Source organism: Chlorocebus sabaeus, chromosome 10, assembly GCF_047675955.1.
Source record: "Chlorocebus sabaeus isolate Y175 chromosome 10, mChlSab1.0.hap1, whole genome shotgun sequence".
Classification (NCBI taxonomy): Eukaryota; Metazoa; Chordata; class Mammalia; order Primates; family Cercopithecidae; genus Chlorocebus; species Chlorocebus sabaeus.
This window is the reverse complement of record NC_132913.1, coordinates 41178841-41202423: the sequence shown is the minus strand read 5'-3', so window position 1 is coordinate 41202423 and position 23583 is coordinate 41178841. Positions and strand designations below refer to the sequence as shown.

Genomic DNA, 23583 nt, shown 5'->3' with positions numbered 1-23583 from the left:
TTTTAAAGAATACCTTATGAAAGAAAAAATGCCCATAATATATTAATTTAAAAACTAAATTTCATTTTACTGTGAGGGCAATATCTAGGTGGAATTCAAATTTAATTTCCTCCTTTATTTTTATTTATATTTTAATTTTTTACAATGAATATTTATTAATTTTATTAGGAAAAATAAATAGTACTATTTTTTAAAGAAATTCAACAAAATATATTTTTCATTATCCTTCAATGAAATATCTAGAGAAGATTCAGTCTGTAACAATTACATATTTTTCAAGTTATCTAATGAATTTTATGTCATTACATATAATACATAATGAATTTTAAAAAATAAACCTCAGCATTCATAGCTAAATTATCCATATTAGCAATAGAAAAATGTATAAGAGAGTACTGAGAAATATATGAAAATGCTGTTCCTTTTTTTGCTTTGAGACAGAGTCTTGGTCTGTAGCCCAGGCAGGAGTGCAGTGGCATGATCTTGGCTCACTGCAACCTCCACTTCCCAGGTTCAAGTGATTCCTGTGCCTCAGGCTCCCAAGTATCTGGGATTACAGGCACGCGCCACCATGGCTGGCTAATTTTTGTATTTTTTGTAGAGATGGGTTTTTGCCATGTTGTCCAGGCTGCTCTCAAACTCCTGAGCTCAAGCAATCCCCTTGCTTTGGCCTCCCAAAGTGCCAGGATTACAGGCATGAGTCACTGGAACCCAGCCAAAAATGCTTTTCTTATTTCTAAAACTCATGCCTTTCTTATCTTCAAGGGATGTATATTTTTGAATGAATGGAAGGTTTCTTTTGGGAAAAAAAAAAGGAACTTTGACTCTCCTCACCCTCTACACCAAAATTAAATCAAATCTTAAAATCTAAAACCATAAATCTTCCAGAAAGAATTTTCATGGCCTTGGCATAGGAAAAGATTTCTTAGCTAGAACAATAAAGAAGCATTAAAATACATTAGATTTCATCAGAGTTAAAAATGTCTGCTCTTTCATAGACCCCATTTAGAAAAGTAAAAAGGCAAGCCACAGGCAATCCAGTTCAAAAAATGAACAAAAGATTGAACAGATAGTTCATAAAACAAGTCTGGCCAAACACACACACACACACACACACACACACACACACACACACACCCCACACACAGAGAAAGAGAGAGAGAGAGAGAGAGAGAGAGACACAGAGAGAAATTGATGCTCAGTATCAATAGTTATCAGGAAATCCAAGTTAAAGTCACAATGAGATACCACAATGAACTCAGTAAAATGGCTAAAATTTAAAATTCTGGCTATGATGTGTTGGCAAGGATGTTAAGTAACTAGATATTTCCTACATTGCCGATGGGAATAGAAAATAGTCTAACAACTTGGGAAAACAGACTGGCAGTATCTCACAAAATTAAACATACACTTGGCATATGACTCAGCACTTCTATCCTTTGGTATTTTCCCAAGAGTTGTGAAAACATATGTCCACACAAAGACTTGTGTATGAATGTAGCAGCTTTATTCATAATAATGAAAAGATGGAAACGACCTAAATGTCCACCAGCCAGCACAAAAATAAAGATAATTGTACTCCATCCATATGGTATGGTCTAAATGTTTCCCCAAAATTCATATGTTGGAAACTTGACCTCCAGTATGGAGGTATAGGGAGGTGAAGACTTTTAGGTGTTTACGTAGAGAGACCTCTGTCCTAATTAATAGAATTAATGCCACTACTAAAAGGATTTATTGTGGCACATAAAGACAACAATGCTCCTCCTCTTTGGGGAACAAAGCAACAAAGCACCAACTTGGAACCAGAGAACAATCCTGCTTGCACCTTGATCTTGGCTTTCTAAGCCTCCAAAAGTATAAGAAATAAATTTCTATTCTTTAATAATTACCCAGTCCCACATGTTCTGTTATAGCAGCATGAAACAAAGAAACCATACCACAGAATATTTTTATGCAATAGAACCACTGATACACCCAATAACATGATCAATCTCAAAACACTTATGCTGAGTAGTACAATTCAATTTTTCAGATTTGCTAGAATAGACAAAAGTAATCAATAATCACAAAAACCAGATCAGTGGTTACCAGGCCTCGAGTGGAGGAATGGGTTGCCTAGAGGTATGAGGGACATTGTGCAGGGGGAGTCATGATTGTGAGATTAAAACTGGGATGCATTTGTCCAAACTCGTCAAACTGTAAAAGTAAAATGGAGCTTTTTATAATATACCATAATAAAGTTGATTTTGGAAATAAGTTCTTTATTCCCAAAGCTATACTTACATGGAGTTTTACTTATTGGCTAATAAACCATGAGTTCTGCCCTACAATGTAATCACCTTACTCTCAGTAGTTTTCCTTTTTGATTGAATTTTTCACTCTTAAAACTTTCCATTATTACTTTATTATTTGCTATTGTCTCCATTTATTAGCTGCTTTTTACACATAAGTCAAATATACCACCTATCTCCATCTTTTTCCAAGTTCCTCAATCTTATTTTCATGAGTGCTCCTGCTGAGTCCTCTACTTACTGATTCATTCCACATACTCCACATGATACATCTATTCCATCTAACTCACTGTACTCTCTTGACTTACTGACTCCTACAATGTCAATATGCAGTGATCTTATGAAAACCTCTGTATATCATGGAGACAGTGAAAGTATATACAATGTAACATAAGACAGGTTCTGAAGGAAAAAATATCGTCTCCAGGCTATAAATTTGCCCAATTTGGGCTACAAATCAAATTATATGCACCAAGAAGAGACACAAGAAAATATTCTACGTTTGGGTTGTGTGTAAGGTAAACAATTTTTTAAGCCTATTTGAAGTTACATCAAGTTTCTTAATTATATACATAAACTGGCTACTCTATGATCATGAAAACAGAGTACCAAACTTATCATGCATTCCTTATTCAATCAGCAGTTGTTAAGTGAGCACCCACTATAAGCCAGGCACTGTTTTAGGTGATGAAGATAGAAGTGGACAAAATTTTATTATAGCCAGTTGTCTCTGTACAGCATAGTCCTTTAATTAAAATAATTTCTACTGAATAGAGATAAAATTTGTCCATTCTCATTTTATTGGTGGACAATTTGGTAAACAGTTTTGCTACCCACTCTCTAATCAATCAATTCAAGTATTTGTGGAATTGAAAATTTGATCTTCAAGCTTGTAAATTTTGTTTTCTATAGCTTTTATTTCCATTTGTTCAAGATTATCTATTAATTTTTGAAAGCATTTTGCTAAATACTCAACTACGAAGTTGAGTCTGCTAATTTTTTCATTGTAATTATTTTTTTCCTAATTTTATATAAACGCTGTTGTATATACATGTCTATAATTGTTCTGTCATCTTGACAGACTGTTACCTTTATTATTATGTAGTACCTCCCTTCACACTAATACATTTGCCTTATATAAACATGAATGAAAATATCTGCCTGATATTTACATTGCCATATTAACTTATTAAGTATTTGCATAGAATATGTTGTTCAGTATCACAAAAAACAATATTAGACATTGCCTTCAATGGACAGATAGCATCCTATAGATTTTTTGGTCTTAATTTCATATAGTCTCTCTCCTCCTAATAGCACAGCACTGATGTGTTGACATTTCATTCACTTAATTCCGAATTCCTTTCTTGCCTGCTAAACATGAAAACAAGAATATGTATTCTTTCTCTTACTATCTCCAGGCTCTGTCACAATCAGTATTCAAGTAATGTTTCTTGGATAAGTTGTCTCACCTTATACTACATGAGTAAAGATTTTTGAGTAGTTACTTTTTTATACTTTATTGAGGTATAATTGATATACAAAAATAAACACATTGATGTATACATTTTGCTGAATTTGGACTTGAGTAGTTACCTTTAAAAATAATATCTAAACTCAATTTTACAGAATGAAAATCTTTATTTCTCTCACCAATTAATTTGTAAAGTAAAAATTTTAAATGACAGTGTTCCATTTAGTTATCAATTTGAGTGGTTTTAATTAATGAAATAAACTTCAGTATGAATTTTTATTTAAATAAATACTAAAATGTTTTAGTGCTATTGTATTATAAACATCAGCAAATAATCAATCTGAGATAGGAGGTAAGACTCAACTACAGAGGCAGGCCTTGGACACCAGACCAGATTGAGGACTAGCTAAAACAAGCCAGGGAAAAAGCAGCTTTCACTCAGACATTCCCACCACTACCAATGTCAATTTACCATTGACATGGTGATACCCTCAGAGTTGCTGACCCTTTCCATGGCAATGACCCAATGATTACTACCCCTTCCCTGAATAAACTGCCCCTTAATCTCTTAATCTGCATGCAATTAAAAATGGGTATAAATGTGACTGTAAAACTGCCCTGACTGCTACTCTCTGCCTATGGGATGGGCCTGCTCTGCAGGAGCAGTCACAGAACTGCAACACCACCAGAGCTGTAACACTGCCTGTTCAATAAAGCTGTTTCCTTCTACCTCTGGCTTGCCCTTTAATTCTTTCCTGGGCAAAGTCAAGAATCCTCATGGATTAAGCTCAACCTTGGGGCTTTCCTGCCCTGCATCAGCTTGGCACCCAACATGGGGCAAAGACAGAAGATGGTAATGGGTGAATAATGAGGCAGCAGTCAGCAATCAGCGAAGCAGCAATTGGCAGGATTAAGGGAACAGTGATCAGCAGAGCCAGTGGTGGCAAAAAGTCATCAGAAGACTGAGGATCGGAGAGGCAGGAAAACAGAGTTGTAATGCTTGAGCTCTGTCACTACCAAAGGCTCTTTCCAGAGCCATTATTTTCCCTGGCAGGCAGCGGAGCTGATCAGATGAACAAGCAGCCATAGTGTGCTGCCTTATGTGACACCTGCCTCTCTGACCAGAAATTCAGTGGGTTACTGGTCATGCAGGCCCCTCCCACTGTGGCAGTTGAGCCCACTGGTGAGATGGCTGTGATGCTGTCTGCTTTGTGTGGGGCCCAAATCTCTGACAGGCAGCCCTGTCAGTTACCTGCCTGTACAGGTCTCTCCCACCTCAGCAGCCAAGCCCATTGGTGGGGGGCAGCCATAGTGCCCTCTGGCTTCTGTGGAGCCTGCCTCTGTGACTAGTAATGGGCAGGTTACCAAACTGGTGCAGGCCTCTCTACCTGAGGCAGCCCTGTTGAACTCCCCCAAGCTGTGGTATCCTGGAGAGCTCTTCATCAGGTCCCACAGTCTGTGCCATTTCTGCTGAATGGGTGGTATCCCCTCTGCCCTTCTTTCATAGTATTTGGCAAAGCCAGGGAATAAAAGCCTTTGGCTAAACTGTCAGTTCCTCACAGTTTTGGTGCCTTGAAACACATCCTTGTCACCCCTTCTCCAAGTCCTTTGTCTTCTTCCATTTATTATTATTATTATTATTATTATTATACTTTAAGTTCTAGGGTACATGTGCATAACATGCAGGTTTGTTACATATGTATACTTGTGCCATGTTGGTGTGCTGCACCCATCAAATCATCAGTCATTTACATCAGGTGTGACTCTCAATGCCATCCCTCCTCCTCCCACCTGCCTATAATAGGCCCCAGTGTGTGATGTTCCCCTTCCTGAGTCCAAGTGATCTCATTGTTCAGTTCCCACCTATGAGTGAGAACATGCAGTGTTTGGTTTTCTGTTCTTGCGATAGTTTGCTGAGAATGATGGTTTCCAGCTGCATCCATGTCCCTACAAAGGACACAAACTCATCCTTTTTTATTGCTCCACCATTTGTTTTATTTTCTTCAATGATTTATGCCTTAAAATGTGTGTTTCATGGGCAGTCTTAAATTTGCTTTAAACTTTGTTAATTTTGAGTGGACAATTAAGGCAGGATACTTGGTTGTTAGAGGTTCCCTGTTGTGTTGACTCTGGGATGCCAGAGTCACACTGTTCTGTGACCCCAGCTTGGTCATGGGTTCACTGTTGGCTGCCCCCTGGCTGTCCCAAGGTTTTCAGCATTTGGTGAGGGGACCCTCGTTGGCTGACACTCAGTAACTCTGGGTTTTCAGCATTAGTATTTTTGGCCACCCCCGAGATGCTCTGGGATTTTCAGCACTGACATTCTCTAGTATATTTGGTTATAGCCCCTCCCCCTAGGGGAATATTGGTCTTGCCTTTTTCTGCCCTAGAGTTAGAAGTAGTATTTTCCTAACAGCCAGCTGCAACAAATGAATTGCTCAAGCCTCTCTTGGTCAAAGGAACTGGGAGTTCCTAGGCCCCTGGCCTGATGGACAGCCACTTACAGCAGTAGACAAGAGGCTATCCAAATATTTTTGTTTTTGGTGTCTCCACTATTGGGTAGAATCTCCTGCAATTCAGGGCCTCTGAGGTCTCCCCTTGGGCAATGTTGTTTACCTTTTCCTTTCTCTCTTCCACAGCCATTTGTTTATCCTCCCTTTCTGTGTAACCCTCTCTCTAGAATTTAAGTTCAACATCCCACTGCCTTTTTGTAGCTTGTAATCTAATTTGTAACACCTTGCTACCTATGAAAAGTGGGAATGTAAAAGGGAAAAAGCAACTTGGCATTTACTAAACTTAGGCTAACCAAAACCCTCTGTAGAGATCCTTACTAGACATGGGTACAACAGCAAGCATCCCAGAGGACCCACCACTGGGGTATCTTTTAGGCCAATGGAGCAAATTCAAATTCGGCTAAAAGAAGAAGAAACTCATTTAGTATGGCAATAATATTTGCGTTCAACGCAAATTGACAAGCCAACACATTTGACCTAAACATGGTTCTATATGTTATAATGATACTTTACAATTAGACTTCTTTCCTACAGAAAGAAAATGGGAAGAGGTCCCTATGTATAGGCTGTTATGGCCCTTTACTGGCTCATGTTACTTCCAGGCACCAGAAATCCATGCCTAAAGGATCCCCTCCCAGCTGCTTCCCCTAGGAGGCCTACTCCTTCCCCAGGGTCTCCTCAGTCCACCAACTCTGAGTGGGTTGGGGGGTACCACCAGTTCTCTAATGAAGGACTGTACCCCTAGGACATCAGGCACACCTCATCCTTATCCAACTAGCCTCAGCTTATACCCCTTTCTGCCCTAGTAAGTAAGCCCAACCAGTACCACCAGGAGTCAGCCCCATACCAGCTCCTAAAGTCAAATCTGTGTCCATTGCAGGAGGTACCTAATAGAAGTGAGGGAATACTTAGAATACAAGTGCCATTTTCTATGTCTAATTTGACTTTATATGAGGAGAAAGGTGGAAAGTTTGCGGAAAATCCAGAAAAGTGTATAGAGGAGTTTGTTAAGTTGACCATGTTCTTCAATTTAACTCATCATGACTTACAAATAGTGTTACCTACTTGCTCTGCTGTGGGAAAAAAGTAAAGGAAAAAGTATACAGTTAAGTCAGTCAATTATGACACAGTTAGAGAACTATCTCAGGGCAATAGGAAAAAAAAAAGAAATAGCCAAAAAGTGCAATTGTTAATGGTTGCCTAAGTCCCCTGCCCCCTAAGGGTTACCTATCATGAGAAAATGTTATGAAATTGGCATCTGGGATCAGATGCCCAGACAAGAGCCCCTAACTTGCCAGCTCCTGGGCCAGAATCAGTGTACCTACTATAAGCAAGAGGGCCCTTGGCAATAAGCATGTCCTAACTGTCCCTAGTAAGAGATAGAAGAAAAAGCCTTCCATCAATTCTAGAGCTAACCTTCTTCCACTAGCCCCAACAAATTGCCTTGTTCAAGTAAGTTTACTGGGAGTCTTGGACCGTTGTCCCTGCAGATGGCTTCCCACAGTGGCAGACAAGCAGCTGCCTGAACATTTTTCTTCAGTGACTCCACTGCTGGCTGCGCTCTTTGGTAGCTCAGGGTCTCCCCTCGAGCAGTGCTGTTCACTACCTCCCTTTCTTATTTGATGCTATTGGATCCCCTTCCCTGCCTCTTCCTGTTTTCATACCTATTGGGGCAAACAACATTTGGCCAAGTAGATGGTCCCAATTTTGTAAATAACTTGAATCCAGTTGTCTTGTGTAGGTAACTTTATCTAGTGTGTTTGTTTAGGCATATAAACATGTATTGTGATATGTGTTTTGTCTAGCATGCTATCAAATTGGTTTATAAATAATCTTCATAAATTAAGTAAGACTAGTCAAAATTTATTAGTTTGAAAATAATGTTATGTCTTCTGAAATTTGACATTAAGATTTTTACCTTGGTAAATAACTGATGTTAATAGGTTTTGAAATGGTTAAAGTGGTTTAAATGGCGACCAGATTTGCATAACAACTTGGTTCTTGGAGATAGTCTACATAAAACTGTTAAAAGTGAAAGAATGGAATAGATGCTTACTTAAAAAGTGAGTTTATTATGTGGTTTAAAGTCTTAAAATGATAGAATAATTCTTATCTGTAGAATGCCAGTGTCTGGTGGGCAGTTTAGGATTTCTTCCTTGCTAGGTTTACATAAAATGTGCCAAAGAAATGTATTCTTCATTGGGAAAAATAATTTTGTCTCATTTGGTAGTTATTAAAAAGGAGGTTCAAAATATGAGGGAACCCGCGAGTAAAAAAGAGAGATGTAAAGAACATCATGAATAGAGGATTTATTATTATTTTGCAAGGAAAGATATAAAGAAAGAGTAATTTTGTAAGAGAAGGGATCTTGTATAGTAAATTCTTGCCCTAGAGTAAAATGACTGGTTATTTAAGAAATAGGCAGCATAGAACAAGTCAGAACATTCTAGCATGTTATAGATGATCTGCATAAGTTTTGAAAAGTTTGTAAAGGAGAATATACGGATGTATTAAAATGAAATTGTGTATAACAGGCTTTTTAGAAAATAGTCTCTATATCTGAACCAAATTTTCTTGAGGTATTAATTTGCTAAATTACCAGAAACTTTTATTTTCAATCCTGTGATCTACTTCTTTTGAGAGCTTCTCAGATTCATGTAGCACTCTCCGTTGGCTTTTCTGTCAGCTCCTTTGAGTTTTTCTCCTCTGATTATGACTGCTGTTGTGGCCTAATGCTAAAGTGTATTGTCTTAGAAGTCTGTGGGAACAGTGTTTTCTCCCAACATAGCTTAATTCTATGCTATTGGTGTTCTTTAACGTGTAACCTCATTTTGGCTTTTGGTTTTTGCTTAGAAGTGTTTTGAGATTGTCCGGTGCTTGCCCAACTCCATTCCCTTCAGCCTATGGATTTTGGGTTTTGTTTTGTATCCCACCTTTTTTTTTCAGGGTGTGCTGAAGGCAGTGTCAATGGCCAAGTTGTTATTTTGTCCTGTACCAATGCTAGGGTAGTACACTGCCAGCTTCGGGTCCATCGTGTCCCTTGGTAGGGACCCCAGAGCCAGAGGATTTCAAGTCAGGGGAATTGTAGTCAGCTGGATGTTCTCGGCCAGATGAGAGTGGAGGTGGGTCAGCTCTCCTTGGCTGCCACAGAGCTGTAACCCCACCAGAGCTGTAACACTGTTCAATAAAACTGTTTTCTTCCACCTCTGGCTTGCCCTTGAATTCTTTCCTGGGCAAAACTGAGAACCTTTACAGGCTAAGACCCACTCTGGGGCTTGCCGGTCCTGCATCAAATCCACACTTTTTTAAGAGAAACCATCAATGATCCCTGTTCCTAAAGAACAAGGTTAAGATTCCTTTCCCCAGTATTCATTCCTTTAAAATCTTTCTCCTGATGTTCAACCTAAAATCTAGAAACTCTTTTATGACTGATTCTGCTCCTATCAACGAATTCTCTGATTTCTTATATCCATATTTTGGGAAAGGCCACCTGCTTCTCCTGATACTTCACTTCCTTCTGCTATCTCTTCCCTCCCAATTTTCACATGTCCATAAAACTCATATATTTCAAGGCCTCTTAACTCTTATGCAAGTTATGTGGTGCTTCTCTTAGAGCAGGTACCACTTTCTGTTTTGTAGTGTATTATTTATGAATGCATCATACCTCTAGTACATGTACTGAATGAATGAATGGTATCAAATATTTTTATTAAGCTTTGGGGAAAAATTGGTGTTCCACTACTGCTTTCAATTTTTAACTATTTTTTTTTGAGACTTGTTAGGTTGACCCCACAATTCACTGCTGAGAAAAACTGCAGTCTAAATTAATCAGTGTGCTCTAGAGACTCAATAAATGCAAAATTGCTAGTCTAAAATAAGGCTAGGTGAGCCTGGCAAAGGTACTTTTCACTTTTCTATTAAATAAGATGTTTTTTTACCCAAAGTCAGTGGCCATCTCTTTCTACGTCCTCCAGAAATACTCCTGTTTGTATAAATACTACATATATAGTATATAAATGTTATGATTACTTTGGCTAAAAGGAGTCTAGGCATGCCTGGGTCAGGGGCACAACACAGTCAGTCTACTGTTTCAATATATGGGCTTAAAATCTGACAAATCAGCTGTGGGTCCTTTCTTCTTTCTTACTAGAGGTTTGTAACCTTGAGGAATTTAAATAACCTTTCCATAGCCCAGTTTCTCATTTGTAAATGGGTATAATAATAGTACCTCCTTTTAATGCTGCTTTTAAAGTTACTCAAAATAATGCTTGTAAAGTACCTAGCACAGTAAACCTAATAATTTTTTGCTATTTATTATAATAAATTATTATAATAACTATCATGTTTATTAAAATAATTATGATATTGATTAAAATTAATTGTTATTCCTGACTTGACTATGCCCGTGTAGAAGAGCAGAAGGGTCAGAGTGAATTGTGGATAAGAGCATGAAAGAGCAAAGCAAATATCAGAGGTCAAAATTTTACGAGGCCTATTAATTTTTAGAAACTGTATATAGAACTGATTGAAAATTATCCAGGACATAAATGCCCTTAATCCAAATCAATTGTGTTGGTATATTCCACTGTTTTATAATTATAAACATTATAATCTGAACATTCCAGTGGTCATTATAATTTATTAAGGGCAATTCCAATATTGGTAATGCATTTTAATCAATCATATCCTGTACCTATCTTGCAAAAGATGAAGCCATATATTTTAAAACTCTGCTGTTAGTTTTATTGCTTTAATTCACCAGTGTTTAGTTTTCCCCTATGTAAACACAGGAATTCTCCCCCAAAGCACCAAAGATTAATCAGACAAAATCAACAAACATTTGCTGTTTAATAAATGAGTGCATGGCTATAAGGAGGAGATAATTTAAAAAGCTAAAAAAGAAAAGGCTGACACAACAGCCTTTTGCCAAACATGTAAGAGAGCAAGGCCATATGTCTCCCTGGATTTATGAGAAGAAACCTTAGTCTCCCTGGCAGGACCAAGAAAAACGTAGAGGTTTTGAACTGAAATCATTGGTCAGCAATTCCACTCATTTTCTTGATTTCCCCCAATTCAGAGCAGCATTGGGGAGGTCTGAGGGACAAAAGTGAATAAGAGCAACTTAAAATGCCAGAGAAGGTGATAACTGTCTTACTAATTATCTGCAAGCAGAATGATCACTAGTAAATATTTTCCTGGCTGAGATTTACACATCCTACAGGCTAGGGAGACCTGGAGGGTGAAGAGTGTCTCTCAGAGTAAAGACAAAACATGGAGTTTTCAGAATGTGTATCTCCACACTGGTATCCAAATGAAAACACAGTGCTTGAATTCCAATGCAAACTGGTATTTACTGATGACAGAATCATTTTGTGAACTTATACTATAATAACCAAAGCTCGTTCCATTGGTTATAAAAGTTCTGGCAGATCTCTTTACCCTCTCTTTGTCTCAGTTCCTCACATGTAAAATAATAATAATAATAATAATAATAATAATGCCAACTTTACAGATGTTTTGTGAGAATTTACTAACGTAGCACTTTAAATAATTTAGAACAGTTAATACTTAAAATTATTATTGTGTTATTATTATTGACTAATGTATGTATCTTTTTTCTATAGAATCAGAAATTCTTGCTTTGCTGTTTTTCCCTTTTTTCAAGTAAATTTCATTTCATTTCCTATGCATATGTCATATGTTTAAAGTTCAGAATAAGACAAAGAAAGGTAGCTTTGCTTCCCTTCTAGAATATCATGTGATAGTTAATATTGAGTGTCAACTTGAATGGCTTGAAGGATGCAAGTATCTGTGAGGTGTATCTGTGAGAGTGTGGTCAAAGGATTAACACTTGAGTCAGTGGACTGGGAGAGGCAGACCCACCCTCAATCTGAGTAGGTACAATCTAATCAGCTGCCAGCGTGGTTAGGATAAAAGCAGGCAGAGGAACAAGGAAGGACTAGATGGGCTAAGTCTTCTGGCCTTCATCTTTCTTCTGTGCTGGATGATCCCTGCCCTCGAACATTGAACTCCAAGTTCTTCAGCTTTTGGACTCTTGGACTTACACCAGTGGTTTGCCAGAGGCTGTTAGAACTTCAACCACAGATTGAAGGCTGCACTGTCGACTTTCCAACTTTTGAGGTTCGGGGAATCAGACTGGCTTCCTTGCTCCTCAGCTTGCAGACAGCTTGTTGTAGGACTTCACCTTGTGACTGTATCAGTAAATACTCCTTAAGAAAATCCCCTTCATATATACATCTATCCTATTAGTTCTGTCCCTCTAGATAACTCTAATAGATATCATAACATCATATCCCTTTTGCCCTCTGTGATGATAAGAAACCTCTGGAGTTTCTAAGCAGATCCTTTCCCATTTTGTATTCTCTGTATGACCATTTCTCATCTCAAACCAAATATTATCTACAGACAAACCAAAAGCTAGATGATAAAATAGCTGGTTTCTATAGGCTTATTTTCTTAAAACTAGAAACATTTTATATAATCATTCACTTCGGACTGGCATGATTTTAAAAATCATGACTCATATTCATTTCATATTACTACTGAGGCCCATAGAGACTAATCTACTTGCCTGAGAATATAGGCCACGAGTGGGAAGCCAGGACAAGGATCCACTATGCATGGATCCTTACAAACCTACCTTGCATAATGTCCATGCAAACCTACCACACGTCCTCAAATTTCCACAAAGAGTTTGCAGGTGCACTGTGGCATCACCCGGCTTTTTAAACACCTATTCTCTCAAATACCTATTCTAACTTTGCCAAACTCAGAGTAGCAGCACTTAGTATTCCATACCATTTAGGAGTCAGAAATATTTTTACTGCACTTTAATTCCAGGTGGCATCAGAGTGGCATGAAAGGGTTATATCATCCCCTAACAAGTACTTATGTTACCCAAGAGCAATCCTTTAAAAAACAGAAAAACAAATAGTGTTCATGGGTCTGTATCTAATATTGGAATCGGTCTACATGTTCCCATAAAGTCCCTGAAATCATTTATTTTTTACAGCATCATTCAATAATTGATGTATAAAATGATAATACTGACTTTGTAACAAAGATTCCATCATAGCCTATAAACTTCACTTTTAAAAAAGGAGATGAGAATGTAATCCATTTTAGAAAAATGTCCATTAAAGTGACTGTTTTTTCAAGTTTGATATTTAGAGTGTAATAATGTAGCCAACTTCCTACTGAACAGTTCCTTTCAGAGCAACATGTCCAAAATAAACTCAATGTCCACCCTCAAATCATCTCCTACATCCTTCCTTCTCTCAGGAAATTAGATCAAACAAATTCCTGCAAAAATCCAGAGACTTGACCTTGACACTCCCCTCTCCTACACCTGCCACAATCAAGCACGCAATCCAGCTCTCTTAATCTCATATATGAAATGCCTCTTGGTATTACCTACTCCTCTCACACCTCACTGTGCACTATTTGGCTCTAAGCAGACATCCTTTCCTACACAGAATACATGGAATAATGCCACAGACTCCTACCCAGACCTCCTGGAAAGAATAGCTCTTCTCTATTCCATTTTCTACATTGTCCTCAGCAATCCCTCTGTGACACAACTCGTATCCTGTTTGCTTTGATTTTTAAGTCCATTCAGTGGCTTCCCACTTTTAATCCATTCAGTGTATCTTATTCATTCATTTAGTTATCCATATAATGAAAAAGACACATCAAACCCATATCCATATCAAATCTAGGACTGTAATAATACCCTACATTCAGTCAAAATGTTCACCCCCATCTAATACCCCAATCTCCCACACACATGACAGACAACATCCTAATTCCCATGTTCATAACTAGCATTGTTTGGCTTTTGAAAAGTTTTGTTGTAGTTTTCTATATTCTTAAATTCTACATTTTTAAAATTTTAGTTATTTTTAGTGTTTTAAGCAGTATTATACTGTATATAATCTTTGAAGGATATAACTTTTTTCTTTTTTTATAATTTTATTTTAGATTTGGGGTATATGTGCAAGTTTGTTATATGGATATACTGTGTGATGCTCAGGTTTGGGGTACAAATTATCTCATCATACAGGCTGTGAACATAGTACCCAATAGGTAGTTTTTGTACATAATTAACTATTATATGTTCAAGATTCAATCATGTTGATGGAAGTCAAAATGAATTGCATTCACTTTAACTACTAAACTACTATATAAGATTTCCTTGTATTGATATACCAACATTTATTCATCAATTTTTCCATTGATAGATCTATGGGTTATTTTCAGGCTTTATTTTTATGAATTGTAGTGCTATGGATATTTTGTTCATGTGAAATAGATTATCTTGGGTATATCACTTTAAGTGCTGAGTTACATATGAATGTTCAGATTTCAGAGATAATGCCCAACTGTTCTCTGAAGTTATTATAAAAATGGAGAGACACATCACCTTTAGCAATTGGTATTATCAGCCATTTATAGTGTTTGCCAACTGACTAAATACAAGTGATATATCACTGTAGCCTTGATCTGCATTTTTCCAAGTAAAGCTCATGTTAATCATTTCTTCACAAATTTATTTGCTATATGTGTTTCATTTTCTATGAAGTGTCACTTCAGTTCTGTTGCCTACTTTTTCTATTGGATTATTTGGGTTTTTCTTATTAGTTATAGAAAATTTTTATATATACTTGATATATATAACAATCGAGTTACTTATATGTACTTAATAATTTGTCAATTGCATTTTCTTTATATATATTCTACGATTTTTAACTTCTCTTTTTACATTCTTTAAGGTACATTTGAATGAACTAACTTTCTCAAGTTTAACATAGTCAAATTTCTCAATATTTTGTGGTAATTTTTTATGTTTTAAGAATTTTTTTATTCCAAGGTCTTATAGATGTCTAAATATTTTTCTGCTAAAGTTTTAGCTTTGTTTTTGACATTTAAGTCCTAAATCCAAACTTCATGACATGAGTTAGGCATCCAATTTCATCTCTTTCCACATGGATTGCCACTTTATTCTCGGTTCCATTTATTGAACAGCCTCTCTTTTCCCCATTGATCTGCAGTGCCTCTCCTGTCATATACAGAATGTTCCAAACATATGTACATAGGTGGTTCGCCATCACAGGGCTAATTCTCTTCCTTTGGACAATTTGTCTCCCCCTGTGCTTCTCTGTTCCAATTATATAGCCTTAATTACTCTAAATTTTAAGAGTTGTTACTTGTCACATCCCCACTCTGTATTTTTCCCCTTTAGAAGTATCCTGGGCTTTCTGGAATCTTTATCATTCCATTAGAATTTTAGTATTTTTTTGCTTTTTACTAGTTGTTTCCTACTCTTATGCTGTAAACCTAAATGTTAATGTTACAGCCTTTGTGAAGGTTCATTTTTTTTCACTTTTTTGAGTTGAAGTCTCACTATATTGTCCAGCCTGGACTCAAACTCCTGAACTCAAGCAATCCTCCCACCTCAGCTTTCTGAGTACCTGGGATTACAGGCACACACCACCATGCCTGGCTTGAGAAATGTTATCCAATACTCTAGATCCAGTGTCCTCTTCTTCCCGATCCCAATATCAATTATGTTTTGTAATCATTTCTAACTTATTTTACCTTTTTAGTTGAATATATATTCAGTCATTCGTTGCATAATGATGGGGAAGTGTTCTGAGAAGAGCATCACTAGATGATGTCATCATTGTGCAAACATCATAGAATGTACTTACACAAGACTAAATAGTACAGCCTACAGCACACTTAGGCTGTATGGTATAGCCTATTGCTCCCAGGCTATAAACATGTTTAACATGTTACTACGTTCAATACTATCAGAAATTATAACACAATTGTAAGTATTTGTGTATCTAAACATATCCAAACATAGAAAAGGTACAGTAAAATGTTCTCATTTGTTTAACTTTTATTTTAAGTTCAGGGGCACATGTGCAGGTTTGTTCCATCAGTAAACATGTGTCATGTGGGTTTGTTGTACACACTTGTTCATACCCAGGTATTAGGCCTAATACTCATTACTCATTAGTTATTTTTCCTGATCTTCTCTCTCCTCCTGCCCTCAACCCTAGTGTGTGTTGTTCCTGTCTACATGTCCATGTGTCCTTATTGTTTAGCTCCCACTTATAAATGAGAACATGAGCTATTTGGTTTTCTGTTCCTGCATTAGTTTGCTAAGGCTAATTGCCTCCAGCTCCATCCATGTCCCTACAAAGGACATGATCTCATTCTTTTTTATGGCTACATAGTATTCCATGGTATATATGTACCACATTTTCTTTATCTAGCCTATCATTGATGGGCATTTAGGTTGATTCCATGTCTTTGCTAATATGAATAGTGTTGCAGTGAACATATGCATGAATGTCTCTTTATAATAGAACAATTTATATTCCTTAGGGTATTATACACTAATGGGATTGCTGGGTTGAATAGTATTTCTGTCTTTAGGTCTCTGATGAATCAATCACCACACTGTCTTCCACAATGGCTGAACTAATTTACACTCCCACCAACAGGAAATAAGTGTTCCTTTTTATGCACAACCTTGCCAGCATATGTTGTTTTTTGACTTTTTAATAGTAGCCATTCTGATTGGCATAAGATGGAATCTCATTGTGGTTCTGATTTGCAATTATCTAATAATCAGTGATGTTGAGCTTTTTTTCTAGTCCCATTAAATTGCCATTAACATTCTTCACAGAAACAGAAAAGACTATTTTAAAATTCATATGAAGCCAAAAACAAGCCCAAAAGCCAGAGCAATCCTAAGCAAAAAGAATAAAGCTAGAGGCATCATGCTATTCGACACCAAACTATACTACAGGGCTACAGTAACCAAAACAGCATGGTACTGGTACAAAAACAGACATATAGACCGATGGAACAGAATACAGAACCCAGAAATAAGACTGCACACCTACAATTATCTTATCTTTGACAAACCTGACTAAAATAGGCAATTGGGAAAGGATTCCCTATTCAATAAATGGTGCTGGGAGAACTGGCTAGCCATATGCAGAATATGGAAACTGGACACCTTCCTTACATTATATAGAAAATTAACTCAAGATGGATTAAAGACTTGAATATAGTAAAACCCAAAACTATAATAACCCTGGAAGACAACCTAGGCAATACCATTCAGGACATGGACACAGACAAAGATTTTATGATGAAGACACCAAAAGCAATTGCAACAAAAGCAAAAATTGACAAATGTGATCTAATTAAACTAAAAAGCTTCTGCACAGCAAAAGAAACTAACAACAGAGTAAACAGACAACCTACAGAATGGAAGAAAATTTTTGCACTCTATGCATCTGACAAAGGTCTAATATCCTGCATCTATAAGGAACTTAAAACAAATTTACAAGAAAAAAAAAAATTAAAAAGTGGGCAAAAGACATGAACAGACACTCCTCAAAAGAAGACATACATCTGGCAAAAAATCATGTGAAAAAAACTAACTCAATGTCGGTGATCATTACTAAAATATTATGGGATCACCATCATATAAGTAGTCAGTTGTTGACCAAAAAATCATTATATGTCACATGATTACACACACACACACACACACAGAGTCACAAAAATACATATAGAAAGAGAAAAACGTTTACTATATATTTGACTTTAAGCTCCATGACAGGTGGGAGCCTTGTTCCCTTATGTCCCAAATGTCAGGGACCTCAGTTATAGCCCCAGGATTTGCATACAGTAAGAACTTAATAATTAATTAATTAATTGATGAATGAAGGAATGAATGAAAATATCTCAAAAATTAACTAATAGTGTATGCTAATATTGGGTCCTTATGAATTGTTTAAAATTTAGACATATAAGTGATCTCAGAAACTGCCTACTTCAAAACCTTTGCTTTAATAATGGACATGCACAGGTTCAGAAGGATCTTTTTATAAGTAAAAAAGCCTGTTTTTAGCAGGCCTAAAACACGAAAAACTCAGTTAGGTACATTTTGCATAGCATCATCTGCTTACAAATAAAATATTTTGAAAACAAGATACAAATTCCTAAAGTAAAATTTTGAAATAAGTGACAATTGAAAATGAAATTAAAACCCTCAAGTCTATTTTCCATTTATTAAAGACAAATAGTATTAATATAAAACTTGAAAGTAGTACAATGTACTGAATGTTTGTGTCTCTGCAAAATTCATATACTGAAATCCTAACCTCAAAATGATATTAGGAGATAGGGCCTTTGGGGGGTGATTAAGTCATGAAGGTGGAACCTTCACGAATGCGATTAGTGCCCTTACAAAATATGCCCCAGAGAGATTTCTCAATTATTCTGCCTAGTGAGGTTAGTGAGAAGACAGCTGTTTATAAGGAACAGGCCCTTATCAGAAATTGCATCTGCTAGCACCTTCATCTTGGAATCCCCAGTCTACAAAATTGTAAGAAATAAATATCTGTTCTTTGTTAGCCACCAAGTCTATATTTTTTTAACAACCTGAATTAAGTAAAACAACAAGTCTTATAAACAAAGAGAACAACAGTTTAATTACAATTTAAATACAAGGAAAAGTTATTTTTGCCTTGCATTGTTATATTTCACATTTTGAGATTTAAGACTTAAGGAGCATTAAGGACATAAATCAACAAGACTGTACCTTTTTGTTACTTGTAGAAAAGCCTATCGAAGTTTTGCTGAATCAGATTGTAACATTTTTGTGTGTGTGTGACCAACCTAGATGGTTTCCTTCAACAAATGACAGAGTGATCATTCCAAACTGATGTAATCCATCAAAAACACTTTTCTACATTCAGCCAAGCAGCAACTCAACTGATTTTGACAAAGAAGCTGAAAAGGCTGATTAATTCTGGGGTTTTAACTAAAGATCAGCAAATCATTCCCCATGTTCATTTGTCAAAAACACGGACTTATAACGTTCCCCTCTCAGAATAACTGTAGCATAAAGGCATAAAAAATGCATGTAAACTACCTAAATGGGTCTAGTATCAGTCACTCCCAAAATTTTTTTAATTATTTATATTAGTCAAAATCTAAAATGAAAGCTCCATTTTAAAAGACAAGGAAGCGATTCAGGATTTCCCTAAATGAACAAGAGTATTTTTGTAATCTAAAGCAAACTCAACATATCTAAAATACTCTTTGAGCAAAAATTAAATTTTGGAAAAGCTCTTCTGTTTCCCTAAACTTCATATAACCTGATACTGTTAATGAAATTCTGCTTATTAAAATATTTTGTTCAATAAATATCTCAAAAATATCTATAACATTAAAAGCAGATCACATTCATTAAATAAATGTAAATCTCAACTTGATAATTTAGATTCACTTTTCCAAAAGGTATAAACATTTCATCAAACTTCAATTGAAGCTTGCTTTTTGTCATATTTATGCATAAAACTTTTGCCAGAGAATATGTTCGTTCAATGAGAACAAAACTAATTTTGAGTACTCTTACATATTTTAGAAGTATTGAATTTTCTAGGAATACTTCAGAAACACATTTATAGATCTTGAAGTCAACAAAAAAGAAAGCATAGAGAAAATTGTTTGGAATAACTTCACAGAAAACAAATTTCTGTGGCTTTACTTGATAAATAACCATTCATACAAATTATTATGTTTACATTCATATTTAGTCTTTGAAACTGGTCCCTCAAGAGAAAAATACTGAATTAAAGTAATTTTATAGTATACTTGAAATTATCTTTTTCACTTAACATACAGCCTGCAATCTGGTAAATCTGCATACCACCATGTGTTTTGTTTTAAAAACTGGTTGTTTTATTTCAACTGTTTTGGAAGTCTTTAGTGGTGTCATTCATGCACAGTTCGTTTGCTAAAATCGCCACCTGTCTCACTTGAGTGGTTTTTCCGTTTTATGTTATGTGCTTGGTCTTTAAAGGCTTTTGGCTTCTAGGAGCCTAGATTTAAAATTCTGCCCAGTTTGAATGTTCACTAAACTGTTCTTTTCATACAGTCATAGAACACCAGAATTTATTAGGTTCAACACTATCTTAGAGGTTAGCTAACTGTTCTTATTTCTTCCAAGAAGACACTTAAGACCAAGAAAAGTAAAGTAACTTCCCCATGGTTAAACATGCATTAATAGTGCTGCCAAAATGCTCTTCTAACTCACTAAGGCAAAACTCTTCTGATTCTGAAGTTTCTTATTTTGTCAAGGCATCTCTATAAAAATATTTGCTTCATAAGCACTTACCCCTCAATGCAGGCAGCAGAGATCTCTCCTTCTTATCATCACATTTGTTACATTCACTGAAGTACAGCAGTAAGAAGACATCAACAAGAACCCACATCAATGAAGTGGCTAGAACCACCTTGCAGTAAACAAATCTCCTCATGTCTTTCCTTGATTTCTAGTTAACACACAGATTGAAGACAAATGCTACTGTGATAAATCCAAGCCACACAGGTGAACTCCAAGATAAAAGCAGGATACATTCCACTGTATTAAAAAAAAAGAAGAAAATTTCATTAATTGTACACATAGATTTTTGGATAAAGAACATATAACATGAAATGTAGGACTTATTTAGTGCTCTCAAATATATCAGCACTCAAGCCTTCGAATCCAAAATTAAAAGCCTAAATAAATGAAAGTTGCTAGCAAGCTAGTTGGCTAACATTTTAATACCTAATACTAGATCTGCCACTACTCTGCTAGGCCCTTGACAAACTATTTGATTCCTTTAAGGTGTATTGTAATGACTTTAAAGTCATATCATGATATTCTTTATAGCACCAGGTTGTCAAACAGTGCAATTCTGAGTTTACTCTAATTCAGTACTTCTGACTAGCCAATAATACTGAAATAGAAATCATCCTAGGATACATTATATTATAGCACCTAAGATCTGGCCTTTATAGACAGACATGTCTAGGTCCATACACCTCCTAGGAATAGAAGACTTTCTAAGCCACAGTTTCCTCGTATGTATAATGTGGATAGAAATGCCAAACCTAAACCTCATTTGTTATGAGGATTACGTAGAATCATACTTATAAAGCATTTTGCAGAACAGATAATTATCAAAACATAAAACAGAGCTGGGCATGGTGGCTCACACCTGTAATCCCAGCACTTTGGGAGATCGAGGCAGGTGGATCACCTGAGGTCAGGAGTTTGAGACCAGTCTGGCCAACATGGTAAAACCATGTCTGTACTAAAAATACAAAAATTAGCCAGGCATGGTGGCACATGCCTGTATTCCCGGCTACTCAGGAGGCTGAGGCAGGAGAATCACTTGAACCTGGGAGGTGGAGGTTGCAGTGAGCCGAGACTGCACCACTGCACTCCAGTCTGGGTGACAAGAGCGAAACTCTGTCTCAAAAAAAATAATACATACATACATAAAAATAAAATAAAATAAATATATAAAATAACAAAAATTGTTCTCATATTCTTAAGTAGAGCAATTACAAGACATGTTTAATAATTACATAGCCTCCAAAATCCCAGCTGATCTGCATAGAAAGTATCTACAATAAATGTGTATTTAGAATAGATAGCATGCATCCAATTTATCAGAGGAAAAACATATTAATATAAATGATTTAAAATAATCAGAGCAAGAATTCTAACGGCTATAACAAAGACAGAAACATAATTATTAAGAGACGTTTTCCAAGGTAAGTGTAGAATGAATACCTTACACATATTTGTTTTCTTTATACTACATTGAGCATTTTATTCATACTACTACATTTGTTTAACTACCTGGTTAACCAACTTTTATCTATAAAGTAAGTAAATCAGACAAAACATAATCTGATACCATTTGTTACATTTCAAATAATATCAAGTAAAATATAAACTTATTGATGTGAATAAGATAAGTGATGAAGTTTTGACAGAGCTATTTGGGGTGAACAGTATTAAATACAAAGACACTTGAAATATTTCATAAACGTGTGTCTCAGAATAAAAACATCAAAGTATAATTTGATGAGCACAAGCTCTTTAAATTAACAGCAGCTGACAGCACCATAAAGCAACAGAAATTCTGTTGCCTGTTATAACCAACCTAAACTAGCAACAAATTCAAAATTCACATAAAGTGCCAGTTACAAAATAATTATTGTAACAGATTTTATTTTAGTAACTACAAAAAAATTACATTTACATTTATTCAGAATATATATATATACACACACATATAAAATGGAGAGATATATGTAAATCCAAAGAATACATGACATTTGGGTGTTTTTTTCTTAGAAAAAGTAACATGTTATTATCTACTTTGTTTCATTTCCACTTTAATTTTCTATAAAAATGATAGCTAAATATTGGAAATCAGCCTCTAAACCTGATAATAAAGGAATTATTGTCCCATAGTTATTTCCTGTTACTGTGTACATTCTTTTCTAAATTTGAGATATGAAACAATTCAAGCTATCAAATTTTCTGTATTCAGTCTTAAGACAGAGTAGATCCTTTCAGTTTATCGTAGAAAATAATTCCATGGAGAAGTACATATAACATTGATGGTCACTACACAGCCATCCCCAAGTTTATAAGGAGTACCTTATACATAAATGATCCTGGAAGATGTAAACGCACCATGCCTGGCTCTGTCATCAAATAAAGAGATGACCTTAGGTAGGTATCTTGCTTTTCAGTGCTTCATTTGTTTTTAACATATGTCCTGTCCCATCAATCTCACAAAATACTGTGAAGCTTAAGCAAGATAAAGAATTTAAAATATTGTTTAAGAAAAGATGAAGAATATTATTACAATAGAAAATCTGAAATCACTCAGTATTCATTAAATATTAAAATGTCTAAGCTAAGTCATTTCCTAATAAGAGCCTAACAGCTGAGGTTATTGAGAATTTAATTTAAACTTTAGTTATGACAAAAAGTCAAAATTACATATTATTGCCACTTCAAGTAGTATTCAAATTATCCTGATTTCATAGCCTGGTAGCACTATATATTAAGACATTAGCACTGAAAGAATTCTAACTATACCATTTCATGTGAAAAACTAAGTTGCTGTTTAAACTTCTTATCTAATTACGAAACAGACTCTCCTTATTTTTTTAAGTTTTTAAATTTTATCTACATCTTGAAAACACCTAAGCCTTGAAAACAGGCTAAACTTTATCATTCACAGAGATCTAATCCCCTGGCACTTATAAAATAATAATCTTGTATATTGTATTTCAATATTCCTCTTAAAAGAAAACTGAGCAGAAAAATGGTACTTTAAACACAGAATACTAATCAACATAAGCACAGTTGGTGGCCCAGGTTTATTTAAGA

At 35.7% G+C, this 23583-nt stretch overlaps 1 protein-coding gene across 5 annotated transcripts in view; it reads right to left on the bottom strand.

Moving 5' to 3' along the window:
- GALNT13 (polypeptide N-acetylgalactosaminyltransferase 13) overlaps positions 1-23583 on the bottom strand; it is a 590104-nt gene that overhangs the window by 492691 nt on the left and 73830 nt on the right. For all 5 annotated transcript variants that reach the window (XM_007964986.3, XM_007964988.3, XM_073019693.1 and 2 more), the window contains exon 3: positions 20515-20760. In XM_007964986.3, the coding sequence (XP_007963177.1) occupies positions 20515-20656 (142 nt within the window). In that variant the 5' untranslated portion in view covers positions 20657-20760. The remainder of the gene's footprint in view (positions 1-20514; positions 20761-23583) is intronic.